General features: G+C 40.9%; 1 protein-coding gene across 7 annotated transcripts in view; it reads right to left on the bottom strand.

The window, feature by feature from the left end:
• Positions 1 to 27097, bottom strand: part of ELMO1 (engulfment and cell motility 1) — a 457713-nt gene that overhangs the window by 419662 nt on the left and 10954 nt on the right. For 5 of the 7 annotated variants that reach the window (XR_005196005.1, XR_005196006.1, XM_037729109.1 and 2 more), the window contains exons 3-4: positions 11433 to 11473; positions 10303 to 10375 (exon numbers count right to left, since the gene is read on the bottom strand). Coding sequence is in view for 4 of the 7 variants with exons in the window: in XM_037729109.1 (XP_037585037.1) it covers positions 10303 to 10375; positions 11433 to 11473 (114 nt within the window). In the remaining 3 variants the exon portion in view is untranslated. Of the gene's footprint in view, positions 1 to 10302; positions 10376 to 11432; positions 11474 to 19412; positions 19520 to 23801; positions 23871 to 27097 lie in introns of those variants that run through there. The other 2 variants (XM_037729110.1, XM_037729112.1) reach the window with 2 other exon arrangements.

Below are 27097 nucleotides of genomic sequence, written 5' to 3'. Positions count from 1 at the left end.
ATGCTGGTAATGATTCAGAGATTGCCAAGCCTATTCATAAAAGTGTCCAAGACACCACCTTTTCTTACCTTTACTCCTTCTAGTCCCATTGCTACACCATGCTGAACTCTAGGTACAGATCCCTGACTACCCCCTGCCCTGAGTTCTCTGGACTTTGTTTAGCTTGTGATCTCTCTCATGTATCCTTCGTATTGTGCTAGTGCCCAGTTTTCCTGATGTCCTTCATGAACTGAGGTTTTCCTGTTAAGGCACATTTCCTGGAACCTTGTCATTCTGAGTAAATCCTTTCTTCTCAAAGTAAAGAGAAATGCATTATTGAAATATCAAAATTCTAAGGCATGTGTCCTTAGGTGCATATTGTGGAGCAATATGTAAACAGTTATCAGTGTATATTTAAAACCCACAGTGGCCAAGCACAGTGGCTTCCACCTGTACTCCTAGCTACTTGAAGGCTGAGACAGGAGGATTGCTTGAGCTCAGGAGTTGTAGGCTGTAATGAGCTATGATCATACCACTGCACTCCAGCCTTGGCAACAGAGACACCATCTCTAAAAATAATAGTAATAATAAACAAAAATTAAAAAGAAAAAGGAGTAAACAAAAAAAAAAAAAAAAAAACGGGCAGAGGCAGTCTAAGAGTAGTACATACCATTCCCTCCCTCTCCTAATCAATATCCCAGAAGTCAAATACCCAGACATGTCCCATGGCTATCACCCTGTCCTTGGCTCAACCTTACTGTATCTACTGAATTGGAAAATATCTAATTTGTTCTTAAAGTAAATGTTAATACTATTAATAATCCTTTGGCCTCCTGACTTGGAAAAACCTAAAATGTCGTGGGGTGGGGACAGGCAGAAAATAAAACACTCTTAGTTCACAGTTTCCATGTTGCAAGCAAACTAGAAAATGGCATATTTCAGTTTTTTTCCTGTTTGCCAAAATTGTTGCTCCAACTTTTGTTTTAAGCGGCTTGCTTTCACTATATGTATACAGAATTCTGACTGCAAACAGTTGCATTCAATTGTTCCTTGGTTATTGGAAAATGTGTCACCACAATAGAGTGTGACCGTGCAAAGTGTTTCCTTCATTTAATGAAAAGGCGTGCCAGGGGTGGGGGAGAGAATATCAGCAAGGTTTCTAAGTCAGTGCCCATGTTTTCCTTCACAGAAACTCTAACGTTTTGTGTGTATGTAAGCTGACAATTCTCTCTACTCTTCTGTGACACTGTTCCCACAGAGCTGCCTGCCTGAAATAAAGAACTGAAGATGGGTGAGCCTTGTGAATATTAATGGATCCTAGCCTGGGGTGAAATAAAGTAAAACTCACTTTCTCAAAATTGAACAATAACATAATTTCGAGTACATTATCTCACAAACACCATTTGGTTCTTAGAAAATGTTATTTACTATAAGGAGAACAAAAGTGATAATACTTTGAAATTGTATTACTGTTTGATCATCTGCATAGTAATGGTTTATTTGTATATTATAAGGGACCAGAGGGTCTCTGTTACTTATTTTCCTCCCTCTCACTATTGCTGTAAACTGGAGATAAATTCCTACAGCTGACCAAGTTCTCTGAAATAGATCATTCATTCTAAATAGGGGATTCTAAATAAATAGCTCATTTATTCTAAATCATGGGTTTTTTAAATTGTTTTTTTTTTTTTTTTTTTTTTTGCCAGAGGGTGGGGCGGGAGGAGATACAAGTAAATTTATCTATGGGCTCTCCACCATTTGTTATTCCTGATAGAGAAAAAACAAGAGATTTTTATAAATTTATGCCCTGCTGAATATCATTTTGTGAAATCTCATGAATCTTTTAAGAACTTCTGGTCAATATCCAGCACAGTACAGATATTATATGTGTATGTGTGTGTGTGTATATGCGTGTGTGAATGTACATATTGCTTTGAAAAAGGTAATTAATCAGTTGTTGTGGACTGAAACCCAAACTAAACTTTTTTTTTTTTTTTGAGACGGAGTTTCGCCCTTGTTACCCAGGCTGGAGTGCAATGGTGCGATCTCGGCTCACCGCAACCTCCGCCTCCTGGGTTCAGGCAATTCTCCTGCCTCAGCCTCCTGAGTAGCTGGGATTACAGGCACGCACCACCATGCCCAGCTAATTTTTTGTATTTTTAGTACAGACGGGGTTTCACCATGTTGACCAGGATGGTCTCGATCTCTTGACCTTGTGATCCACCCGCCTTGGCCTCCCAAAGTGCTGGGATTACAGGTGTGAGCCACCACGCCCGGCCCAAACTAAACTTTTTAACACCATTTTAAGACTCTAAGAGGAACATTAAGATTCATTTATTTTCTCTACAATTTCTTCACTGTGAATAATCTGAACATGTATATGCATCTTCTGGTAATTGAATTAACCAACATAATACATAATTTATTAAGCAACTAAGTGTACTATTATGTTACAGAGAAAACTATGTAACCCAAAACCCACAATCTTCTAATACCTACATATTATATTCACAGAACCATGTGAAACACAGAGCTGGAACATACAGTGTTTAATTATAAAGTACTTGGAATCTTGCTGAAAGGAAAACATAAATCAGCACAGAAATAGTTAAACAACAGTTCAAGGCAACAATAAAGAAATGTAGGTCCTCATCAGTGAACCCTGAGAAAGAAAGAACTAGAAAGACAATAATACCTATAGCAGCAGAGAGGAAGGGTAGAGATTTATAAGAGGACTGAATTAAGAATCGAATCTCCAGAACTGGGGCTACAGTTACGTTTAGGAAAGAAGCAAGGGTTTCTTCCAGCTCAAGCAATTTCGGATTGGTAGGAAGAGAATGAACTGTTGTCCTAGAATGGCAATTATTTAAATGGCACTGCTTCTAGGTATATGTTTGTTTCTAAGATTCAGTTCTCGAAGCAAGGAGTATATTATTTCATCTCTTTATACTCAGCACCTAGTCTAGTACCTGAAATATTATAGGAGGGAGATAAAGACAACTGAATTCCAGATTAGTAAAGCTACGCAAAGGAGACACGTCAAGGTATATTTAGAGAACACTACAGCAGTTTGGCTAAAATTGAAGGAACAAGAGAAAGAATAAAATTGAAAATGCTGACTCACGACACACCTTGACCTCTGGCTTAAGAAAGGAGGCTGGACTTCATTCTCTGTACAACAGTGGAAACGAATCAGAATGACACCCTCAGCTCAGGGAGTGCATGGGGAGCCTGTGCCTACAAGCCAATATGAATTCAAAACATGGTTTTTCATCTCATGCAGGAATAGAGGAAGGGTCCAGAGGCTGCTCACATTTCCAATGGAAAGTGTCTGAGTGTGGTACTAGGACCAGCTGTACTTGTTAAAGATCCCTGAACCTCAGCCTCAAGCTACTGCATCCGAATCTCTAAATTTGGAGCCAAAATCTACATTTAAGGCTGAGAGCTACTGCTTTGGAAGATGAAAATACTGTAGGTGGAAATACCACAGCTTTGATATAAAAAAAAAAAAAGCACTACAGAACTCTATGAATATACTAAAAACCATTGTATTGTACACTTTACATGGGTAAATTCTAGTGTGTATAAATCTTACCTCAATTATGATGTAAAAAAACAAAGTAGAAGAGTTCATATCCTAGTCAAAATATTTTTTTTTTTTTAGACAGAGTCTCACTCTGTCACCCAAGTGCTGTGCAGTGGCGAGATCTTGGCTCACTACAACCACCCCGTCCCAGTTCAATTGATTCTCCTGCCTCAGCCTCCCAAGTAGCTGGGACTACAGGCGCATGCTGCCATGTCCAGCCAACTTTTTGTATTTTTAATAGAGGCGGGGTTTCATCCTGTTGCCCAGGCTGGTCTCAAACTCCTGAGCTCAGGTAATCCGCCCACCTCAGCCTCCCAAAGTGCTAGGATTATAGGTGTGAACCACCGCACCTGGCCCCCAGTCAAAAGATTTTTTAAGGTGCACAGAATCATATGGTCAAATTATAAACCACTAGAACAGTATGAAGGAAACCGCCCCATCATTCAGTTATCTCCCACCAGGTCCCTCCCACAACACTTGGGAATTATGAAAGCCACAATTTAAGATGAGATTTGGGTGCGGACACAGCCAAATCATACCAGGCAGGAACATTTTTCTCCACCCATTCTTGCCTATGGACTTGCCCAAGAAGAGCTAACCCAGCGATGCTGGTTCATCTTGCTGTGGCAGCCACAGTGACTCCTGTTGATCAGTTCCAGAGTCCTTTACCAAAGGCAGCAGGAAAGGGAATGTTGCATAGGGTATTTGGCTGGTTCAGGAAATTGACAGCTTTCCTGGGCTTGAGTTCACTCAAATTAAAATGCCTGCCCTAGAGAAAGCTCTTTGATTGAGAGTAACAAAGACAAGTATAAAGTGATTTATGCAAAGAGGCGGGGACTGAAAAGCCACAGCAGGTCTCTCACAAAGATGCAAAGCCAGGAAACACAGAAACCAGAGCTGGGAATGAGGACTGAAGGCTTTTCCCTGTCCATCCCTCCCAGTCCTTCATCCCTGCTTACATCTAGGTATCAATCCTTTCTGGAGACTGGGATTACTCTGCTTACTTACAGTTGGATATACCAAAGCTTGACAGTTGACCTGAATTCTGCAAAATAGTGGAGTCATCTCCTCACCAGAATGAAATGCACAAGTCCAAGGGGGTGCACAACCCTGGCTGCCAGGGATTCTGGGAGGCTTGGGGGCTGTCTGAAAACCCAGGGCACTTAGTAAGTGGGAAGGACAAAGAAGAGGGTACCCCCAAAACAACCCTACTTCCTTACCAAAAGTTGCTGGGGTCAGCTTTGCAGAGGAGGCCTGGATGAGGCTTAGCTTATTTCTGCGATACAAGATAAGAACTTTATCTAAATAAGATATTAGTGATACATCACTATACTTCATACATGCTAGAGTACACCTCAGTAGGAAGGGAGTATCATCCTGCAATCAAAATAAAGCCTCAATTACCCACAAGCACACAACCAACATTATCATGGCTTTCTCCACCATGCCCTATGCTTTCTGGAGACGCACCTCCATGCATGCTTAGGGTTAGAGATGACAAGGCAATTTTCCTGTTTGCCTGAAAAGAATGGTATTTGTGCAATCACACTGCCCTCAGCAGTTATACAATCCATATCAAAGGCAAATATAAATGCACTTTGTGAAGCCCTAGTGAGTGGAAGGTTACCTGTTACAACTTCCTCCAAGTTACCCTCAGAAGGAATAAGGAAGCCACAGACTGAAGCTGGTAACCGGTGTTCATAGTCTGTAACTTCCTGTATTTATTGTTTTTGATGCAGTTACCATCAGGATCACTGGTTTGATAACAGGAATGCCCAAAGAAAGAACATCATAAACAAATTGGGGCTGAGGTAGTGGTACAAAGGGTTTCCCAGAGATGGCATAGAGAGCTCTGAGGTCAGACTCGCATGGGTCCAAGTCTCGGCTTGGCCACTTCTGATCTTTAAAACCCACACAAGTTATTGAGTAACCTCTCTGTCTCACTTTCCTCGTAAAATGAAGATACCAATACCTGCATCATTGGATTGTGATGAGGGTCATAAACTAACAATGCTTAGTGCTGTCTCAATATAATTATTTATTTTATTTTATTTTTATTTATTGATGTATTTATTTTTTGAGATGGAGTCTTGCTCTGTCGTCCACGCTGGAGTGCAGTGGCATGATCTTGGCTCACTGCAACCTCTGCCTCCCAGGTTCAAGCAGTTCTCTGCCTCAGCCTCCCAAAGTGCTGGGATTACAGGCATGAGCCACTCCACCTGACCAGAATTCATATTCAAAAGACAAATTCCATTTAAACATACTTTCATTTTCCATTTTTTATTCTTTCTCTCTTTCTTTCCTGGACATCACCACGAAGTAGTTAAGTTTCTGGAGCAGAATTTGAACTTGTAAATCACTGAATCTTAACTTTCTCTGAGGAGAAAGCAATGCTTCTGCTGAACGCTACTTAACATGACCCCACTGCAAAGAAAACCTCAGTTAATGGCCTAATAAGCAAAGAAAGACTATTTCAAAAAAAAAAATGGGCTTGAAGAACATAAGAAAAGCAAGGAATGTGCCTTCCAGAGGATCTTAGAAGAGAATCACAAGCATCCATCAACTATTTCTATTGGATTGTTTGGCCAGGCTAGAGAAATTTTTTTTTTTTCTGAAATTACAGGTGATTTTTATCTTCAGCAAAAAGACAGAGATCATCTCATGTATAAGGGAAAATCAGTAACTAACAGCAATGCACAAGTTTCAAAATGAGTCACCAGTTACCATGGTGATGCAAATATTACCTAACGACTTACTGGGCTGTAAGTAACCAAGCTGATGCTAAACACATTATTTTTAAAATGGGGGAAAAGTCTCAATTTTTAGGAATACTTGTAGGGAACTAGATGGACCTAAGCAGCAGATTGAAGGCAACCCAGGATCGACCCTGCAGAGCCAGGAGTCACCGTCATCTCCTGCTCTGTGCGTGCCAAGCTCTGTGACACATGAACACCCACAGCTGTGCCCAGTGACAGCTGCAGGAGGAAAAGCAATGACATTGTATTTACAAACAAAGAACTATGATAGGGAAGATGAGTCTTCTCACTCCCTAAACTCTTCATAAAAGAATAATCAATGCTACAGCCCACTGAAGATGAAAAACTCCATGACAGACTTTGGTGGCCAGTCCTTATAAACTCAACCTCAAGAATGTCCTCAGGTAAAACAAGATTCCCAGAAAATAACTAAAATGTATCATAAAATAATTTCCCCCATTCTCAATAGTTTGAATGTTCTGAGTATATATGAATTTTAATTAGGAAAAAAGCATAACCATTATATGATGTTACTAATTTTTAAATCATGCCAAGAAATGGCAGCACACAAACACATTTCTATATACTTTGTTTTTTGTTGTTTTTTTGTTTGTTTGTTTTTGAGATGGAATCATGCTCTGTCACCTAGGTTGGAGTGCAGTGGTGCAATCCTGGCTCACCTCAATCTCCACTACCCAGGTTCAAGTGATTCTCCTGCCTCAGCCTCCTGAGTGGGACTACAGGTGCACGCCACCACACACAGCTAATTTGTGTATTTTTAGTAGAGACGCGGTTTTGGCATGTTGGCCAGGTGGTCTTGAACTCGTGACCTCAGGTGATCCACCCGCCTCAGCCTCCCAAAGTGCTGGGATTACAGGTATGAACCACCGCACCCAGCCCACATTCCTAAATCAAACTTTGTGCACAACTTCTGGAGGGGGAGTGTAATGTCCTGTACACATGGGTTCCAGCTCTTTAGAAAACATGCCCCAGGGTTGTTTCTCCCAGTGGTTCGGGGTAGCCAGCATCAGACTGCCCAGATGGTGCATTAAAAATAAAAACTCTCAGACCATATCCAAGGCCTACTCACTCTGAGTCTCTGGGGTTGGGATCTAAAGCCTTACATTTTTTAAAGATTCTCTATGCAATGCTTGTTTTCTATGAAGTCTGAGAACCCCATCTTTAGTAAACTCCAATACACTAAAGTCTCCAGACAATGGTGACAAAAGACAGGACAGCCACTGGGGGACATCTGCCAGCACAGATTATTCAGAGCCAAGTCTATTCATGACTCAGCAGCTTTTTGACCACAACCCAAAGTAAATCGCCAGTGTAATCTGCATGTATTATATATGTGGATAGGTGGAACAAATATTTCACAAGCAACACAGAATATATACTCTGACCTAATCTACTCTACTGTGTTCCAGTGTTTAATGCCCTGGCAACTAACTGAATTGATTTCACTACCCACTAACTGTAATGAATGAAACCATGGTGATGCCTTTAAATGCTAACATTTAACGTGGATTTCTATATTACCTCTTCAATCTCACAAATAATAGCATGCAAATTATATAGATGTAGTATAAAATAAATGAAAAATATTTAGAAACTGAAGCAAAGGGAAAATAAAGACAGGAAACTAAACGTTTATGGAATAAGTCAAAAGAATCAAAGGTAAACTTAATAAATATAAGGCATGCCAGGAAATCGAGTTCACTTGTTAACTCCCAGCTGGTTTTTTTTTTTTTTTTTTTTTTTTTTTTTTTNTTTTTGAGATGGAGTCTCTCTCTGTCGCCCAGGCTGGAGTGCAGTAGCACGATCTCAGCTCATTGCAACCTCTGCCTCCCAGGTTCAAGTGATTCTCCCACCTCGGCTTCCCGAATAGCTGGGATTAGAGGCACTCACCACCATACCTGGCTAATTTTTAAGTAGAGATGGGGTTTCACCATGTTGGCCAGGCTGGTCTCAAACTCCTCACCTCAAGTGATCTGCCCCCCTCAGCCTCTCTAAGAGCTGGGATTACAGGCATGAGCCACCACACCTGGCCCAATTCCCAGCTTTCTAGCAATCAATGTGAAGAAGGAAACAGCATCAGTTACAAAATCCCCAGTGTTCATCTGGGAAGAACAAAGCAATTTCTGAGAAGCATTCAGCATCTCCAGTCCCTCTCCTGCTGAATGTCCTCCCTCCCTCTTTGGAGTAGGGCAAGGGAGTCTTAAGTTGAAGTAGGACCCTTGTTACTGCCTCCACCTTCTACCACTGCCTAATTTATGGGTACAATTCCAGTCACTCTAGGGACTACTGCCTGGGACAAACAAAGCCTGCAGTGAGGGAATGTGTTCTCTTTCGGGGTCCACAAATCGACGTAGTTTTAAGGGCAAGAACTTCCTAGTGTCATGCCCCCGTCCCATCTCTCTCCATCCGGGAGATTTAATGGTTTGTGTTTAAATTTCGCGGGGCACGGGAAGAAACTAAGAGTTAATCACTCCAGCGGAAGTTCTAAGGAACTCCTTTCATTGGCCTGGGGTCTTAGAGAAGGTGGGAGTTCCTCCCAAGCTAAAAGTCCCCTTCTTCCACACCCCTTCGGACTCTATGTTTGGGTCCCCTTCCATGAACACTTCCTTTGTGGAAACCGTCTTTCTCTCTCCTGGATTTTCCCTCTGGAGTCCCCTTCCACACTCTCTCATGGAAGCCGGTCTTCCCCTCCTGGATTCCATCTTTCTGGATTCTCTCACTCAGTGTGAGAGTTAGCTGTTTCTTTCTCTCTCCTTCTCCTGTTCTCTCTCTTTAAATAAATCACTTTCTACAAACACTTTTGAGACCAGGATTTACTGCACACTGTACTGTCGTCCCCTTTCTCATTCTTGAGAGGGCAGGAAACCAAGAACCTGGAGAAACGTCCTCTCAGGGGAGCTGAGGGCACCCTGAACCCCAATATTACAGCAGGATGCTGAAGCCTGAGGCCACCTGATTCTCCCTCCTTCAAGAGCAATTCATATTCATTTCTGTTACAGCACTGGCCACCTTGTTATAGTGACAGCTGTTCATGGAGCTGTTCCTTCCCTCCCTGCTGACCCCACAAGATGATCAGTTTCATGAAGACAAAACTGGTTCAAATGCATTTCAGTGAACTCTCCCTAACGTGGTGTAAGATGAAAAGCTATTGTGGAAATTTCCAAAAGACAAAAATCATAGAAGCGCAAAAATCTAAACTTGCTTCTTGTAGAATCAAGTATGAAGCATTAGTCTAACCACTTGTCCTCAATGATTCAGTTTCAAACCTGTTAACCAAAGCCAGCATTTTTATATCCCAGGTTAGTCTTAAGGAAGAAATCTGCAAACAGATGTAATGTGCATGGCTCGGTTCCTAGCACACAGTATATACTCAACAAATTCCGGTGTGCCCTTCCTCTATCAGGGATCTTGTACATATTAATTTTACTTGCTCCCAGGGCCATTGCTATCTTCACAAATCCCTCCTTCTCCTTTAATCTTGCTAAAAAGAGTGAAAATCACCCAAGAAGAGCTGGGTTTCCACGATTCATAGAACACTCTTAGTGCCTACATACATAATGCCACATTTGAAAAGGTTTCTTCTCATTATTTCAATTACTTTAAGCAAGGGTTAGAGGCCACTTTGGAAAAAAAATCTGAGAAAGGAAAGCCCAACTAAGTTATTAAGTATCAAATAAATTCTTTAACCAAGCAGTAAGAAACAGAGAAACATATCCACTGTTAGAAGGCAACTGCAGTTGCTAAAGAAGACAAGAAACATATTTGCACTTTACTCTTGAGCTGGTAAATACCATCCTATGGATACTAAAGTAGCAGTTATTTGCTTTACAGACCCTATTTTCATGGATAGTAGAGACCTAAAATTTAGACCAGCATGTCTAGTCCTGAACAGAGGAAACATCAGTCATGATTTACTTTCCTTCAATATGAGTCCCAGATGAAATAATGTGGATGACCTACCTTTTCTGTGATATAGAAGTTGGAGCTATCGGCATGCTGCAGAGCAAAATACTCATGGTTGGCAAGAGACCACCTTAAAAATACAAGCATATACTGATTAGAAAAACAACAGTCGCCATTTTCATTTTTGTAATTGTTCAGTGTTAGATGAACTAAATATCCTGTGATTGGAACTGGACCATTCCCAACATATACCACAGTGCAGTCCTGAAGCAAAATGACTAGCCTACCCTTCACCATGCTGAGACCAATCATTTCACATGTGGGCTGTCTAGACCTTATGCTAAGCCTTTCATCTTTAAGCATTTCATCTTTAAGGCTTGGTGTGGGAGATTTAAATACAGATATTTACAGTTCTACTTATTTTGAGGGATTGAAGCAAAGGAAAAAAAAAAGAAAAGAAATGCAATTTAAGTTTTTGATAATTGGCACATTTCAATTGTCTCTGCATTCTACAATCCCTTGTCAGTATAGTTGATGCAGACGGAAACACTCCAATTAAGTATTCTAGGTCTTATATATAACTTCCAGTTAATACGACTGTTTACACAGTTATGGTTTAAAAGCAAAAGAAAAACAACAACAACACCACAAAACAACAATGACAACCAAAAAAAGAAAAAAACCAAAAAGACTCATTCAGCTACCACACGTACATTTCCTTTGTATTATTTAGAGCAGCCAAAAAGAAGTAGAAAAGCCACATCAGTGTGAGACCCCATGCGGCAGCACAATTACCCACTGCCTTGTCTGTTCAATTCTTTCATCCTCTGTGGGGACCTGAGTGGTCCTCTCAGTTTAAACCAGATCAAGTATGTACTGTGCCCTCAGAAGCCTTTAGAGTACTCCCTGCTGGGTGGGACAAAATAAACACAACTTCCTAAAATAAATAAAGCCAACCACCCCCTCCCCCACCATGCACATAACAGCCATTTCACTTTCTGCTCTTTGAGGACTAATGGTAAATTGTGGTGGAAAGGGTGTGATATTCCTACACAGTAATTCTTAGTAACTTTGAACAGGTCAATGGGTGACTTACGAATAATATTTTACTATCCTACTGGACATATTTTATTTGCTTGTCAATTTATCAACTAGAATGCCTTAGGTAAATCCTGAGTAACACTTACCCATCACAGACTTCCTTTATTATTGCAGACAGTGGTTTTTTCTGCAAAATGACAAAAAAGGAAATACTTTCTGTTAGTTTCATTTCATCATTCTAAACTTAAAAAAAGAAGAAGCTTCATAAAAAGATATCTAAGCAAAGAGAATTTACATTTGTTATTCTTAGTTGTTGTCTATGAGTCTCTTTTCTCAAGGTAACAATCTACCAGCTGTCACCACCAAATTTATTAACGATTTATTACCCCTGTGGTCCTTTTTGCCACACTCAGCATTATTAGTTGAACAAAATATGCATCATATTTAATTTAGCCACACTGAAATCAAGGTGAAATATAGTTTTGTTCAAAGATCTCACAGACCATGGAAGCCCATGAGGCCAAGTCAAAACCAGAATCCCTCAGAAGCAGTACGTGAATCAGGCAAGCTGCAGTATGGCTTTATGTAAAAAGCTTGAATTCATGATATTTTTATGAGAACATGTGGCAAACGGAATAGGAGGTGTTACGAAATGGTTCCTACAAAGTGCATAGAATTCTTCCCCCGACGATGGCCCTGATAAATGCCAATCATGCAGCAGCTTGAGCCAGACACACTCCACTAATGCAGCCATGACACCATGTGCCCTGGTGTCAACTGGCGGCTGACTACAGCTGTGCTCTTGCGCCTAACAACCACACTTGTGCTCTGCCTGCCCCCAAGATAGAAGGAATGCAGCAGAGAGACACATCAGCTCTCCCAGAGATGTCGAAACTCTTCCTGTTTTGGATGCAAACAAGACCCTGTCTGTCTCTTGGGGATGGGGAGTATCATGTCAACTCAAAGAACAAATCACAGACAAGAAATGAATGGGGAAGAGAGGAAGAGAAGATGAGAAATCAGAGAAGTATAATACATGGTCCTCGATTTTCAAGTACAACCATAAAAAAGTTGTTTACATATAAGCAGGTTTTACTTCTGTCTATCTGAAAGGCACTGTGGTATCTGGAAAGAGATTCTGAATCCAATAGATCAGTTCGAATCCAAGGTCTGTCAACTTGTTTGCAGTGTAAGTTACCTATAATTTTCTTCATTTGCTGAACCTCAGTTAGTTTATCTGTAAAATGAAAATAGAATCTGTTCACCCCTCAGGCTATTAAAAAATTAAATTATATTAATTATATTAAATTAATACAAAGGGCAAAAGACTTCAAAAAAGGATTAGGACTCCTGAAAGGGCTCCAATTCCTCCTTGTATCCTCACCCTTGGACTTGATGCTATGCCGGCCCTATTGGTGAATTCTGAATACCATTTGCATAGTCCTCTCCAAGGGCCTCCCTAACCCCTGCTAAAGGCCCAATTCAGTGTACAGTGTCCCTCCAATGAACTCCCTCCCACCGGAGCTCCATCCTCTATGAGCACATTCACTACCATGCGTGCAAAAGAATGTCTGCCTTTGCCTACAACTATAAACACAGTTGGAGGTGTTTCTTACAGCACTATTCTCAATAGCCAAGAATTGAAAGCAATCTAAGAGTCCATCAACAGATGAATGGATAAAGAAAATGTGGTAGATATAATGTGAAGTATTCAGCCATAAAAAAGAATGAGATCCTGTCACTTGCAATAACATGGATGGAACTGGAAACCATTATTTTAAGTGAAATAAGCCAGGCACAGAAAGACAAACATCACATGTTCTCATTTATTTGTGGGATCTAAAAAGCAAAACCATTGAACCCATGGACAGAGAGAAGAAGAGTAGTTACCAGAGGCTGGGAAGGGTAGTGGCAAGGGTTGTGGGAGAGGTGAGGATGGTTAATGAGCACAAAAAAACATAATAAAGAATGATAAGACCTGGTATTTGATAGTACAAAAGGGTGACTATAGTCAATAATTTAATTGTACATTTAAAAGTAACTAAAAGAGTATAAGTGGATTGTTTATAACACAAAGGATAAATGCTTGAGGATACAGATACCCCATTTTCCACAATATGATTATTATACATTGCAGGCCTGTATTAACACATTTCATGTACCCCACAAAAACATATACCTACTATATACCCACAAAAATTAAAAAATAAATAATCACAGTTGGAGAAAATGGGAAACCTAGAATTACTGAGGAGCAGAAAGACAGTAGCAGTATTTCTTATATCCTGAATCTGTCCTCTAGAACAAGATGACAAATGGCAACTGGGTTCTACTCTACTTACATGTCACACAAGTTCTAGGCCTTTGCAAGAACCTGTCCACTGTTTATGGCTCTAGCTGTGAGCTGAGAAGCAAATGCGTTCTTTCAACCAAATGACAAAGGAACTTCAGAAACAAAACTGTTTTCCATAGACAAGAATTTTGCCCTTCCAGCTGCCAGAGATCCCTCTAGGCTATCGATTTGCGATGACTTATCAGAGAATCTCCCCAAATCAAGTGTGAACCCTCAAAACTGAAACACAAATAACAGAGCCAGGTTTTAGTCTTAAATTACACTGAAACAAAAGGTCAGGTCAAGAAGGTATTGTTAAGGTAGGAAAAGGCATCAAAAGCAGCTGTTCCCAGATTTAGACTTAGAGACTGAAGTTTCTTAGAGGAATTACTTGGATTTTATTTCAGATCTGATTCATAGATTGAGAATCAAGTTTAAAAAGGCAGAGGTCTCTAGGGTACTATTATACCTAGAAGATAATGAAGTTGGATATATGAAAGGAATAAAGACCACAGATGCACAAAGCTTAGAGACTTAATAGAGAAAGATGAAAGAAAAACTGTAAACCACAGAGGAAAAGGAATTATAGTTGACTGAACACCCATAGAGTAGCCTAGTCAATTAAAATGAGTGTTACATAATAGTGGGTCTCTTCATTCTTCCATCTACCGCAATCAAACGTTAGCCCCAGCCACCCAAAAAATAATTCCAACAACCTTCTCACTGTTCTTACCTTACTTTTCCTGTCTGCCTTATTGACACTGTTACTGCTTCCTTCTTTTCGAAACCCCCTTTCCAGAGCTTCTATGATATAGCACGTTTTCTTAATTTTCCTACACTTATAACTAATCCTTCAATAAAGTCCGGGAAATCCTTCATAGTTGCTCTTTTACCTTTAGCTCTCTAACTCCAGAGTTCTTTTCTTATCTTTTCTGCTTTTATTTAATCAGTCAGTTCCTCATGGACCTCATTCTCTTCAACTGTCCTAAGTCTATAGTTGTAGCCCCAAACACTCTCTTGCAAATCTCTGACAGTCTGTTAGAACATTTTAACTCTCCTGCAGGTACCTTATTAAAAGGGGAAACAAAAGTCATCACTTTCACATTTTCTATCCCTCATTCTACCCAACTGTAGCACACGACCCCTCAGATCCCACACCCAACCCTGCCACGATTTCTCTGCTCTCATTATGGCACCACTACTGCCCAGGAGTCTCATTAACATTTATGTCTTCACTTTTCAGATATAAGGTGCTAAAAGGTTACGTAGTCATTTCCTCTGTGGTGTCCATAGCATTGCTTCTCACTGCCTAACTCTTCTGAACTCCTGACCCTCCTCATTCCAACTCCTGCCATCAAATAGATCTTTGAGTGTATACTCCAATCTCATCACCCTTAATTCTCCTTCCTCTGACCCAGAACCTTTCCTGAGTACAAGCCCATCATTAATAACTCTTTGCCATGAATTTCTAATAAAATGCGTCCCTAGCAAATCAACCCAAAGTCTCATCTTCCATTAGTTCCTACAGTCGACTAGCCTACTTTCAGCAGTTCTTTGAGGCACATTTCTAGCAAACTTGTCCTTGTCTTCTCTTTCTTCTTTACTACGTTCGGTGGCATACACATTTGCAAGACACTACGTCTCATCATTACTTCTTCCACAACCTCTCTCCCTTTCATCTTTCCGGACCTTTCCTACCACCTTTGTTCTAAAGATCCCATCACCAGGTTCCTGCAGATAAGTCTCCACATCTCTAATTTCTTTTTATCCAATCCCCATGTCAAATATAAATACATAAAATTAGACTTTCCCCACAAACTTTGCTCATCTCACTCTTTTGCTCCAACAAAAGTGTCAGTCCCTTAGCTTGTTGCCAAAGCCTTCCATAATCTGGTTGCAGTAATTCTACTATTCTGTACACGTTCCCCATCCTTCTGGATCTTGTTGGTGAGTCACCAAAACAAACAAACAAACAAACAAACAAACAAAATCTCATCTCCACATTTTCACTCCTGCCATTTGCTTTGTTGAAATGTCCCTCTCCTTTCTGTTCCAACTCTTAACAAGACCTCTTACCTATCATTTCTTATCCATGTCAAAGCCACCTCCTGTAACCAGATGCCCCCTTATCTCCCTGAATAGACACAATTACTCCCTCTGTATACTTAGCACATTAAATGAATCACTTCTGAGGACTCTGTATATCTGTTTTATCTCCCCATCCCTTGAGAACAAGGCATCTTAGTTAATCTGTAGGCTTCCCTGCCCTCAGTACTAGTTATCACAATATGTAGGTGTTAACAGGATCTAATAGAAGAGTCAATATACCTCTGCTAAATGAAAAAATCTATACATTCACAAACTTTCCTTTTAAAAAAGAACGAGCTATGTTTAATGATAGCCTGGATTAACTAGCACATTTTCCACTTCCTACCACTGCTGAGTGGCTGTGAGCAGCCGCTGGTCATAAGCTGTTAGACACATGAAAGCTGTCACTACTCCCCATGCAGAATTATTCTTATAGGAATCAGGCAATTCATAGCTTGGAAGAGCACTGAGCACCAGATGATAAAGAATGTAATTCAACAGATGATACAACAGATACCAGCCAAACAAGTGTTACTGCCAGTAAGCATGACCAAAGAGGTGAGCCTTATACTCTCATAAGCAGACAAGACTGACCAAGATACTCCAGGTACCTTGAAAACTCTAGCCTGGTATCACTGTTTTTCTCACTTCCTGTAGAATGCCCCCTTTTTGACATGAGCTCATTGCCTGACCAGTAAATTCCAAGCCAAACCCCAGCTCTGCCTTGTGGACTTTTTAGTTAACATTTGACCAAAACATTACATAAGGTATGTCTGTCTGTCTGTCAAATTCACCAAGACCTGGGAGTAGAATGATATGAATAATACATTAATAGCTTTCTGTAGACCCACTGAATAATGCTTTTCATTTCACTGAAAGCAAAGCCTCAGGAGAAAAATTAATTTAGTTCAAAATGATGACACTGCTTGATTCTCCTCTCTATAGCTCCATAAACCCTAAAGGAACTAAAAATTAACTTCTATACTGTATTTGTAAATATTTAGGCCAGTGTGGTGGCTCATGTCTGTTATACCAGCACTTTGGAAGGCCAAGGCAGGTGGATGGCTTGAGCTTCAAAGTTTGAGACCAGCCTGGACAACATGGCAAAACCCCATCTCTACAAAAAGTACAAAAATTAAAGGCCAGATGCGGTGGCTCACACCTGTAATCCTAGCACTTTGGGAGGCTGAGGAAGGCAGATCATCTGAGGTCAGGAGTTCAAGACCAGCCTCGCCAACATGGCAAAAGCCCAAATCTACTAAAAATACAAAAAATTAGCCAGGCATGGTGGCAGGTACCTAGAATCCCAGCTACTTGGGAAGCTGAGGCAGGAGAATCGCTTGAACCTGGGAAGCAGAGGTTGCAGTAAGCTGAGATCGCACCATTGCACTCCAGCCTAGGCGACAAGAGGGAAACTCTGTCTCAAAAAAAAAAAAAAATTAGCCAGGCATGGTGGTGTGCACCTATAATAACAGCTACTTGGGAGGCTGAGGTGGGAGGATTGCTTGAGCCCAGAAGGCAGAGGTTGCAGTGAGTTGAGATGGCACCACTGCACTCCAGCCTGAGTGACGGAGCCAGACTTTGTCTCGAAAAACAAAATTTGGATTTAGAATATTGAAGCCAAATTATTTTAACTGCTTCAGTATGTTTCCATAATTTATACAAATCATCACTAAATTCCTGAAGCTTTTTGTTTGGATGATCAAAACTGCCTTCTTGGACTCAACAGTGAGCTGAAAAAGACGAGCAGGAATTTTTCCAGAATAACCTGGAGGGTTAGGCAGTTACCACATTTCTATGTGCAGGGATCAAGGCCCATAGGCATAGAGGCCCCCACCCCATACTCTTTTCCCCATTCTCCTGCCCAACAGTGAGGTCATCCTACAGCATATGAAAATCTTTCTTCACTTTATAGTATATTCTGAAGAAATTTTAATGTTTGCATAAGTAGCATTATTTGTTAAATGAAGCAAGCATTTCCATATGAATCTGAAGGGCAAAGTGCCATGTGTCAATAGCTACATTCAAGGAGTAGCTTTTCTTATTAAAGGATATATTCCTCTCTTTTTATTTTAATTCTTTTTCTCAAGAGTTCCTTTGTTAATTTACTAAAAACAGTAAGTCCACAAAGCAAATTTCTTACACAAGAAGATTTATTGCCAATTTTTGTAAAATAAGCTAGATTTAAGGCCGGACACAGTGGCACATGCCTGTAATCCCAGCATTTTGGGAGGCTGAGGCAGTTGGATCACTTGAGGTCAAGAGTTTGAGACCAGACTGAGCAACATGGTGAAACTCCTCCAACTCTGCTAATACTAATATACAAAATATAGCTGGGCGTGGTGGGTGCCTGTAATCCCAGCTACTAGGGAGTCTGAGGCAGGAGAATTGCTTGGACCCAGGAGGCAGAGGTTGTAGTGAGTCACTGCACTCCAGCCTAGGCAACAGAGTGAGATTCCATCTCAAAAAAAATAATAATAATTCTTGAAAACGGCCAAATTCTCTAGCAGCTGATTTTCAATTTACATCTCTTCTCTCTATATTCCTTAAAGTGAGTATTGGTCTTTTGCTTTCCCTTTTGTGTTCTTTTTCCTTTGCCTTTAATACAATGCTGGTACCACTAATTCCTGAATCCATGGCTCCCCTGAGCCATCTTCCAGGTTTAGTCCTGCATAACCCGTTATGCAGATCCATGGCTCACAAGCATGTCCTGCCACCCCTTTAAATTTAACGCTTCTTTCTTTCTTACTAAACAGTTCTCCTTTTGCCTCTTCTCAATCTCTTAAAAAAATATGATCACTCTCTCACTCAGAGTACATGTTCCTTTAAGGCACTGGAGATGCAGCAGCCTGGGGAGTCGTTGGCTGTTTATTTATGAGGCGGCCAATCCAGCCTTTCTGGAGGCACCTTCCCAGGGGACCCCCCACCTGTCAGCCCTCATCAGAGCCCCTCCCTGCCCCGCCTCTGATGAGCACTGGCAGTCCCTGGCTGTGCAGCCACCTGTTCCTGTTTGTTCGCCAAGGCACCTGGCTTGGGGACATTATACAGCCCAAATGCTCACCTTGGAGGGCTCAAGTCTGTTGCTGCCCACATTTCTGCCTTGATGCTGGCCTGCTGAGGCTGGCAGCACCCCCAGCCAATGTGTCCAGACACCTGTTAGCCACTATGGAGCATAGGCTGCCTTTCTTAGCTCTGAAATCCACTTCTCTGGCCTCTGCCTGTCTGAAAATGGGCATTACTCAGAAAAGAAAGGCTGTTTCCATCAAGTTTATTCATTTCAAATGTTTCTAATGATATGGGAAAGATGTTCATGAGATAGTATCCAGTGTATACACACCAGAAAAGCTCTTAGAATGATGAACTTTTATTGACTACTTGTTGTTCTCTATCTTCCCCCAACTATGAGCTCTTGGATGACTTCATTATTTATTTATTTGAAACAGGGTCTCACTCTGTCGCCAGGGTGGAGTGCTTTGGTATGAACTTGGTTCACTGTAGCCTCAACCTCCTGGGCTCAAGGGATTTTCCTGTCTCAGCCTCCTGAATAGCTGAGACTACAGGTGTGCACCAACACGCCTGGCTGGTTTATTATTTGTAGATACAAGGTCTCACTATATTATGCAGGCTGGTCTTGAACCCCAAGCCTCAAGCAATTCTCCCACCTTCACCTTCCAAACTGCTGGGATTACAGACGTGAGCACCACACCTGGTCTTCAACAACTTTAGGAGACTTCCTGGGATTGAATCCTGGCTTCTGCAGTCCCTGGCTTTGGAACTTGGGCTTCTTACTTCTCTCAATGCTTCTGTTTTCTCTTCCTGTTATGAAGATTAATTGAGATAATGGTGTAAAATCCTTGAAACAGCACCTGGTACACTGTAGGGCATTACATAATGTTATCTACAGATAGCTTCTTTTATTTACTTATATCCCTTGTTTGGACATTTCACACATACTTTTTAAAAATGCTGGTTAAAGAAATTGAGTAAATAAATGAATGAAATCCAATTCCTACTTCTTCCTTAAAATGACTCCAGCCCCCAATGCTGCCTTTGGCACTTGCTGCAACCTGTTGTTTATTCTCAAATTCGTCTTCTTGAGTTTTGCCACCTGCATGGCACCTGCTTTGGCAGCAGAGACTGTCTCTGGGACACTGCCCCCTCCCAGGCGCGTGGCTGCTGGGCCTGGAAAGGCAGGCAGTTAATGAACATTGATTAAAAACACATCTTCCTTTTTCAGACTTTTGGCTACTTTTTCTTTTTTTTTCTGGTCTCTTCCTGACTGCCATGGAGGCTCAGGGGAGCAGCTAAAGACGGATCACAGCAAGCGGAGGACAGACATGGTCCCTGATCTCCAGCACTCCTCCACCCTTCGGTTCAGTGATTGCCTCACGGCCCTCTGACTGCTTTTCCACAAAGACTTAAAGTTTTTGGTCCTAGACTATTAAAAAGCATTTCTCCAGTACTTAAAACAAACAAACAAACCTGACAAATGCTTTATTCTAACACTGTGAGGTGGTACAGCACAGCATTTGGGATTTTATTTTGCTTTTATAGATGGAAATTCATTGAACATATTCTGTTCAGCAGTTATTAGCAATGTTGGCCCAGAAAGAATAGAAATACAGCTTCCAAATGTCAGAACACCACTGAGCGAAGATAGCATGTTGAATACGTCGTGTACAATGTGACTTGGACAAACTTTAATGTACAATAAGTCATCGAGCTCCCAGAGGCACCTCATGACATTGTGTCAATGACACCAGAATCTTTACAACAGTTTTACTCTTCCTCCAATGATCTTATGACCACTCTCCATGCTTCCGAGCCACATACTTTTGCATGGAGGAATTTGATGTGTTCTGAAAAGGCTGTGTTCATACCCTATCTTCCTAATAACAGACTGATGAATCTGTAAGATAACAACAAAGCCACACCTTCCTGAGGCAAATTCAGCTGGTTTTTGAAAAGCTAGTATCCTAACAATAGTTGCAGTGTGAATAACAGACACAAAATTCCAGCAATTATCAAAAACGACAAAGGGGGCTCACAGCAACCTCTCCACAGCAGTAAAACCATGGATCACATTAATTTGAAATACTGAAAAATGACAGGCTCTGCCACCTTTTTCTTGACAAACAATGATTCATTTCAAAAAATCATTTACCAAAAGTGACTTATTTCAAGCTTCATGAAACAAATGAGGTATCAGATTTTACCTAAATTGTGTCATAAAAATCACTAAACAATGGCAATAAGCAAAGATAGAAATAATGATGTTGAATGTATTGATGGGCTAAAGACAAGCAGACCTTCCTTCTCCTTTAGATATTCTAACATGCTTCTGCTCAGCAGACGCTGTATTTCCCTTCAATTGGAAGGGAAGCTGCAACTTAAGAAAATGTCAGAAATACAGAGATGAACAATGCAAAAATAAAGCACTACTTATATCAGTTATAATCTTTTGTGATTCTCCTCCTAGTCCCTGATTATTTTACTGAACATTGTTACATATCAATGTTGCTATGGATATCAAGAACAACACTTTCTCCAATTTCCTTATCTCTGAGAGCAGCAACAGCCACTTTCCTAATTTCTATACTGTCTTCAAACTTCCTTAATATCAGTCTTTCCAAGTACTTCCAGATGATTCTAGACCCACAGAAGGCCACTGCACTCCACCATACCTTTGCAATCAAGTATTCCCTTTTATGTGGAAATGAATGATTCACATGGAGAGTCAATTCAGGCCTTATGGTCTGCATACGTTCACCCATGTGAAATAACTTATTTGTGTGTGTCAAGTTCACCATTGGAAAGGTAACTGTATTTATGTGCATAGCTTAAAAATAAAAATTCAGACAGATTCAGTAGGATCAACAGATATGACTGTCAGCTCTAATGGATATGATGTTATCAGGCTAGGAGAGTAGATATGAGAAAGCCAATAAGCCCTGAAGACAAAGTAGGGTTCAGGCTCAATTTCCACACAGGATTATGAAGGTTTATCAATGGCAAAGAACCTGAGATTGAAAGTAACTCAGCAGTCAGAAGAACACTGAAAGGAACAAGTGGCAAAAAGTATGAAATGAGTTCATGTTTCTCATTTAGTTTTATTTTTTTCTTGTCCTTCTGGTCTCTCTTTGCTACTAGCTGGTCTGTGTGTTTGTGAGTGGATGTACCAACGCCAATTAATTCTCCTTTCTTGAGTGTAATGGACATGAGGCAGTGGAGGGACCTGGCTCCTGAGCCTCAAACAAATGTCCCATTAAGTTAATGGTGGCAACCTGAGACAGAACATATAGCCTTGAATAATAACAACACAGGCTTTTCAGGCAGGGTCTAAACTCTGCAAACAATGACCACAATCTCACACTGTCTCTCCACCCCTAACTTCAACATATCATCAACATAGACTTTACTATCTTCTTTTACTATCATCACTTGACCAGCCCTTCTAATCAAGATACAGTGTAGCAACAGCTACTGTTTTTTGAGTGACTACCATATATTCCCTACAAGAATATATTACTAAGTGTATTTCACTAATGAGCAAACCATATGAGGGATGTTAAAACGTTAAGTAATCTGGCCAGGCACAGTGACTCACGCCTGTAATCCCAACACTAGGATTGTTGGGAGGCCTAGGCATGCAGATCACTTGAGCTCAAAAGTTCAAGACCAGCCCGTGACACATGGCAAAACCCCATCTCTACAAAAAATAGGATAATTCGCCAGGCATAGTGGTGCATCCCTGTTGTCCCAGTTACTTGGGAGGCTGAAGTGGGAGGATCGCTTGTACCCAGGATGTCAAGGCTGCAGTAAGCCAGGATCATGCCACTGCTCTCCAGCTCTGGGCAAAAGAGGGAGACCCTGCCTCAAAACAAAACAAAAAAAAGATGCTGTGTAACTTGCTCAAAGTCTCATAGCACATGTGACAGAGTCAGAATTTGAACCCAGACCTGTATAATTCCAGACCCCTTACCCTTTAACTCCATCTCAAATCTACCAAGTCCTCAAAACCGTGAACAACAAACCCAAGTGCTTAGAGCAAATACCTATGGGGTGGGTGCTGGAGCTGCGTGCCTAGATTCCTGGCACATAGTTCAAGATAAATGTTACTTGAAGTGCAATATTTTAGCCATATGAATAGTAGATGTAACTTCCTCGTGCATAAATTATAAAATCCCAAATTAATACTGGAACATTTGATACCCACTAGAAGAGCCTCTCTGCTCAAGCTCACTCTAGATGCCCAAATCACCATCTCCAACCCTAACTTCTCTGTAGTCCCTTCCGTCTCAGACCATTTCAGCTTGAATTTATACCCTTTCATAACCTCAAACTCAAATCTTACCCCAAACTCTCTTTCCCAGTTATCAACCTGTATTCGTCTTCTCCTAGTTTGTCAGAATATAAACTTGGAATCAACACTACATCTTCCCTATCTCCTTCATACTGTTGTTTGTCTCCTGTCCTGCCAGTGCAATCTGGGGTGACTCTCAAAGCTGTTCTCTTTATTGTGCCTGTGGGTAGAGCAAAGCAAGTACAAGTCAGTGCTATTTGGATTGCCTTAGGCATTTTGGGTTGAAGATACAGCAAATGCAAAGGCAGAGTGAAATGGATGTCCTCTTTGCATAAGGAGGAGCTGACAATGTCACACAGGTGAAAGATGAGGCAGTGGCTCAACAGGCAAGCTAGAGGCAAAAAAATGCCTAATTCCTACAGAAAACTCTTTATTTTTAATTTTATTTTAGTTATAATTGACAAATAATAGCTGTGCATATTTATGGGGTATAAAGTGATATTGTGATACATGTGTACATTGTGGAATGATCAAGTCAGAGAACATACCCATCATCTCAAATATTTATCATTTCTTTGTGGTGAGAATATTTAAATTCTCTCTTTTAGTGATTCTGAATATGACAACTCTTAAAGGTTTGGACTCGTGGGTTTTTAGATAGGTAAGCAGCATAATCAGGTGTGCATTCTCAAATGATAGGGGATTCCACTAGGGATTGAGAGATAAGTTAAACAGGAAAACTGGCCGGTATATCAAAACCCAAAGGAAACATGAAAGGAGATATGCTGACACCTGAACAATTTCCTGCACCCCTTTGTAAGGTGTCCATGAAGAATGTGAGTCCATGTGAACATTCCTCCACAGATGTTTTCTATCTTGGCAGATGTCACCAACATCCTTTCAGCTAGCTGTTCATACCAGAAATCTCAGAACTGCCCTTAACTTTTCATTCTGCCTTACCCCACACACATAATCAATCATCAATTTTCTGTCAAATTAGTCTTCCCATATGTCATAATGGGACACATACCTAATTTCTTTCTATCTCCCTACCACCATCCCAGTTCATGGCATAATTGTTTCTTGATTGGGCTAAGGCAAGAGCAGTCTAACTAGCCTCTCATTTTCCATTTTGCCCTCAAAAAACAATTCTCAAATCGGCACCTTTTGAAAGTGCAATTCACTATTGTAATTGTAAAGTACAATTCATTAAGTCACTCCCATGCTTAGAGACGTTCCATTTTCTACTCTCTTGGACAGGACATTAAGTCCACAAGGCTTCTGATGGGACAGCCTCATGGACCAGAGACCCAAGTGGCCAAATCCGGAGCCCCTGTTCTTTCTCACTGTCAGATTTCCCTTTAATTCCAGAGAAGCATGATATTAGCCAGGAGCTCTTTAAATATTTTGTCTCCATTATTCATTTCCTCTATTAGTGGAAATGCCAATTAAACATAGATTATAGCTTCTTAATGTATCCTTTCAACACAGTTTAGCATTGGTATTAATATTTTTCATTCCTTTCTCTTTTGGGCCACATTCTGGATGAATTCCTTATCTTTAACCTTCAATTTACCAATTCTCTCTTTAGCTGAATCCACTTTAAAGTTACTCTTCTGTTTTATTGTTTTATCTTTCTGCTGTTGGTTTTGGTTTTTTTTTTTATAATTTTGTTAACACATACAGTCTTCCCTCCCTTATCTGAGGGGCATATGTTCCAAGACCTCCAGCAAATGCCTGAAGCCTCAGATAGCACCGAACCATCAATCAGAACATGTTTCTCTTCATCTCTCCCACCCCCAAATTTTATGCCTCTTTGATCTTAACTAAGCATTTATCATACACTGTGGCCATAACTTTTGCAGTTTGAGGTTTGACAGCAAAACTAGCATGAATTCTTTTTCTTCCTCACAATTTCACAGACAGAAGATTCATTCTTACCATAGATCTTGGCAACTGATTTTTTTTTCTTTCCCTAGCAAATCTAGAACTTTCATCTTTTCACTTAGAGAAGTTTCTCTTGGGCATATCTGAAATGCTAGCATCAATAGTCTTACATTTTGAAGCTATTATTAGGTAAAATAAGGGCCACCTGGACACAAGTGCTGCCATACCATGACAGTCGATCTGATAACTGAAATGGCTACTCAATGACTAACAAATGAGAAGTGTCCCCAGCATGCATATGCTGGACAAAGGGGTGCTTCAAGTCCTGGAGGGACAAGGCAGGATAGCACAAGATTTTATCACAGTACTCTGAACAGTGTGCAACTTAAAACTTATGAGTTGTTTACTGTTGGAATTTTTCATTTAACATTTTCAGACTGGTTGGTTGGAGAAAGCAAAACCACAGATAAAGGAAGAACTACTGCATTTTTCACTTATAAGGTTTCTAACTGGTTCTTTCTCACGTACACCTGTTCTCAACTTGTACCCACTTGCTTTGTGCTCATAATCTCCTGTTTGTGTAGATACTATGCTCTCTCTTTCGAAGCACTTTGAGGATACTCAACACACACTGATGTTTAAGCTCTCTCTTGCTGTCTGTACTCCTCCACGCTGACCAGAAGGAAGAGGTCCAGAGAGGGCGGTAGCAGCAGATGTGACTAAGACCAGATGCAGACAAGTTTTCTGTGATGACTGATTGGATAAAAAGGATGAAGGAGAAAAAAAAGTCTAAAAGACACATGGTGTCAGCTTGAGCAAACTGGGCACAGTTCACATCTGTCACCAAGAAAAGGAAAATATGAAGAAAAGCAAAATTGCATGGGTTTGAGGCCGGGAGAATCAAGGAGAACCATTTTAAATATGCTGAGTTTGAGGTACAAGGGCCATACTGATGAGCAAGGCAGACAGACAGATGGAGGGTTGTTTATATGGGTGAGGATGTCAAGGAAGAAGTGACAACTAGAAATTATGAGCATCTCATCATGATGAGGCTGATCAATCCAAACAGATCACTACAAACTTGTCCCAGAGTAAGGATTCATCCATCATCATTTTGAGACAGTTTGTCTCAAAGTCACTGATCGTCTTTTAACTACAGATAGCTTTGATGGAAAGACACACATAGATATTCCTAAAGTCAATTCATAAAATGTAATAATGTATTTAAAATACATGATGCAAACAAGGCAAGGAATGCCTTCACCATGACCACTCCTGTTCATGTATTACTGTCTGTGTCAATAGACAATTTCACTTACTTCCTTCACTGAACAAACACTCCTTACGAGTTTAGCATGTGCAGGCCTGTGCGGTGCTGGGGATACACTTGGCCCATGCAGAGCATCACACAGTGATTACAGTGTTGACAAGTCGAGCCCTGTGGGATGTTACAAGTGCACACAGCAAGCGCCCGCATCTAGTCTGAAGAGTCAGAAAAGGCCTTAGAGAAAGGTCTAAGGAACTTAACCTTCATCTGGCATGGAAGAATAAATAGGTGCTAGACATGCAGAGAAGTGAGGAGGGTAATTTCTAGTTAAGAGAAAAATCACATTTTTTAAGACTCAGAAGAGGGGAAAAAATTGTGTTTGTGAAAGGAGAAAATGTTTGCATATGATGAGAACTCAGATGGTGGCATTGGGGGACTCCACAGTGGTACTAAGCAAGGCAGTGCACTGGCAATAGCTGGGAGCAGGGGGCCCTCCCAACCACACCAAGGACATCTGGATTCTATTCTAGGTGCAATACAAGCCAGTGCAGGATGTTAGGCCTGGGCAAATGGATGGGAAGGAGAGGAAGAGGCGTGGCCTCGAAGCCAGCTATAATGCTACTGAAGCCATCTAGGGGAGATAAGCTAAAGCAGTGGCAGCTAGGACAGATAAAAGGTGAATGGACTCAAGCCCATTTAGGAAGCTGACTCTACAGGACTTGCTATTTGAGGAGCTGTGGAGATTGTAGGGGTGGGGATCAAACATGATGGTGATGCCACTGATCCATAAATGCATTTGATGGAAAGTTAGGAACAAGAAACTAGAAACACACATATTTTATTTGCCAGAGATTGCTCTCACTTCCTTGGAGTTCTGAACACACTGCACATTGGTCTATGTACTCCTAAAGTACAAGCTGTTTGTTCCTGGGAA

This window comes from Cebus imitator, unplaced genomic scaffold (genome assembly GCF_001604975.1).
Source record: "Cebus imitator isolate Cc_AM_T3 unplaced genomic scaffold, Cebus_imitator-1.0 Scaffold294, whole genome shotgun sequence".
In the NCBI taxonomy this organism is placed as follows: Eukaryota; Metazoa; Chordata; class Mammalia; order Primates; family Cebidae; genus Cebus; species Cebus imitator.
Note: the sequence above shows the minus strand (reverse complement) of the source record. Positions and strands in the feature narration are given on the sequence as shown.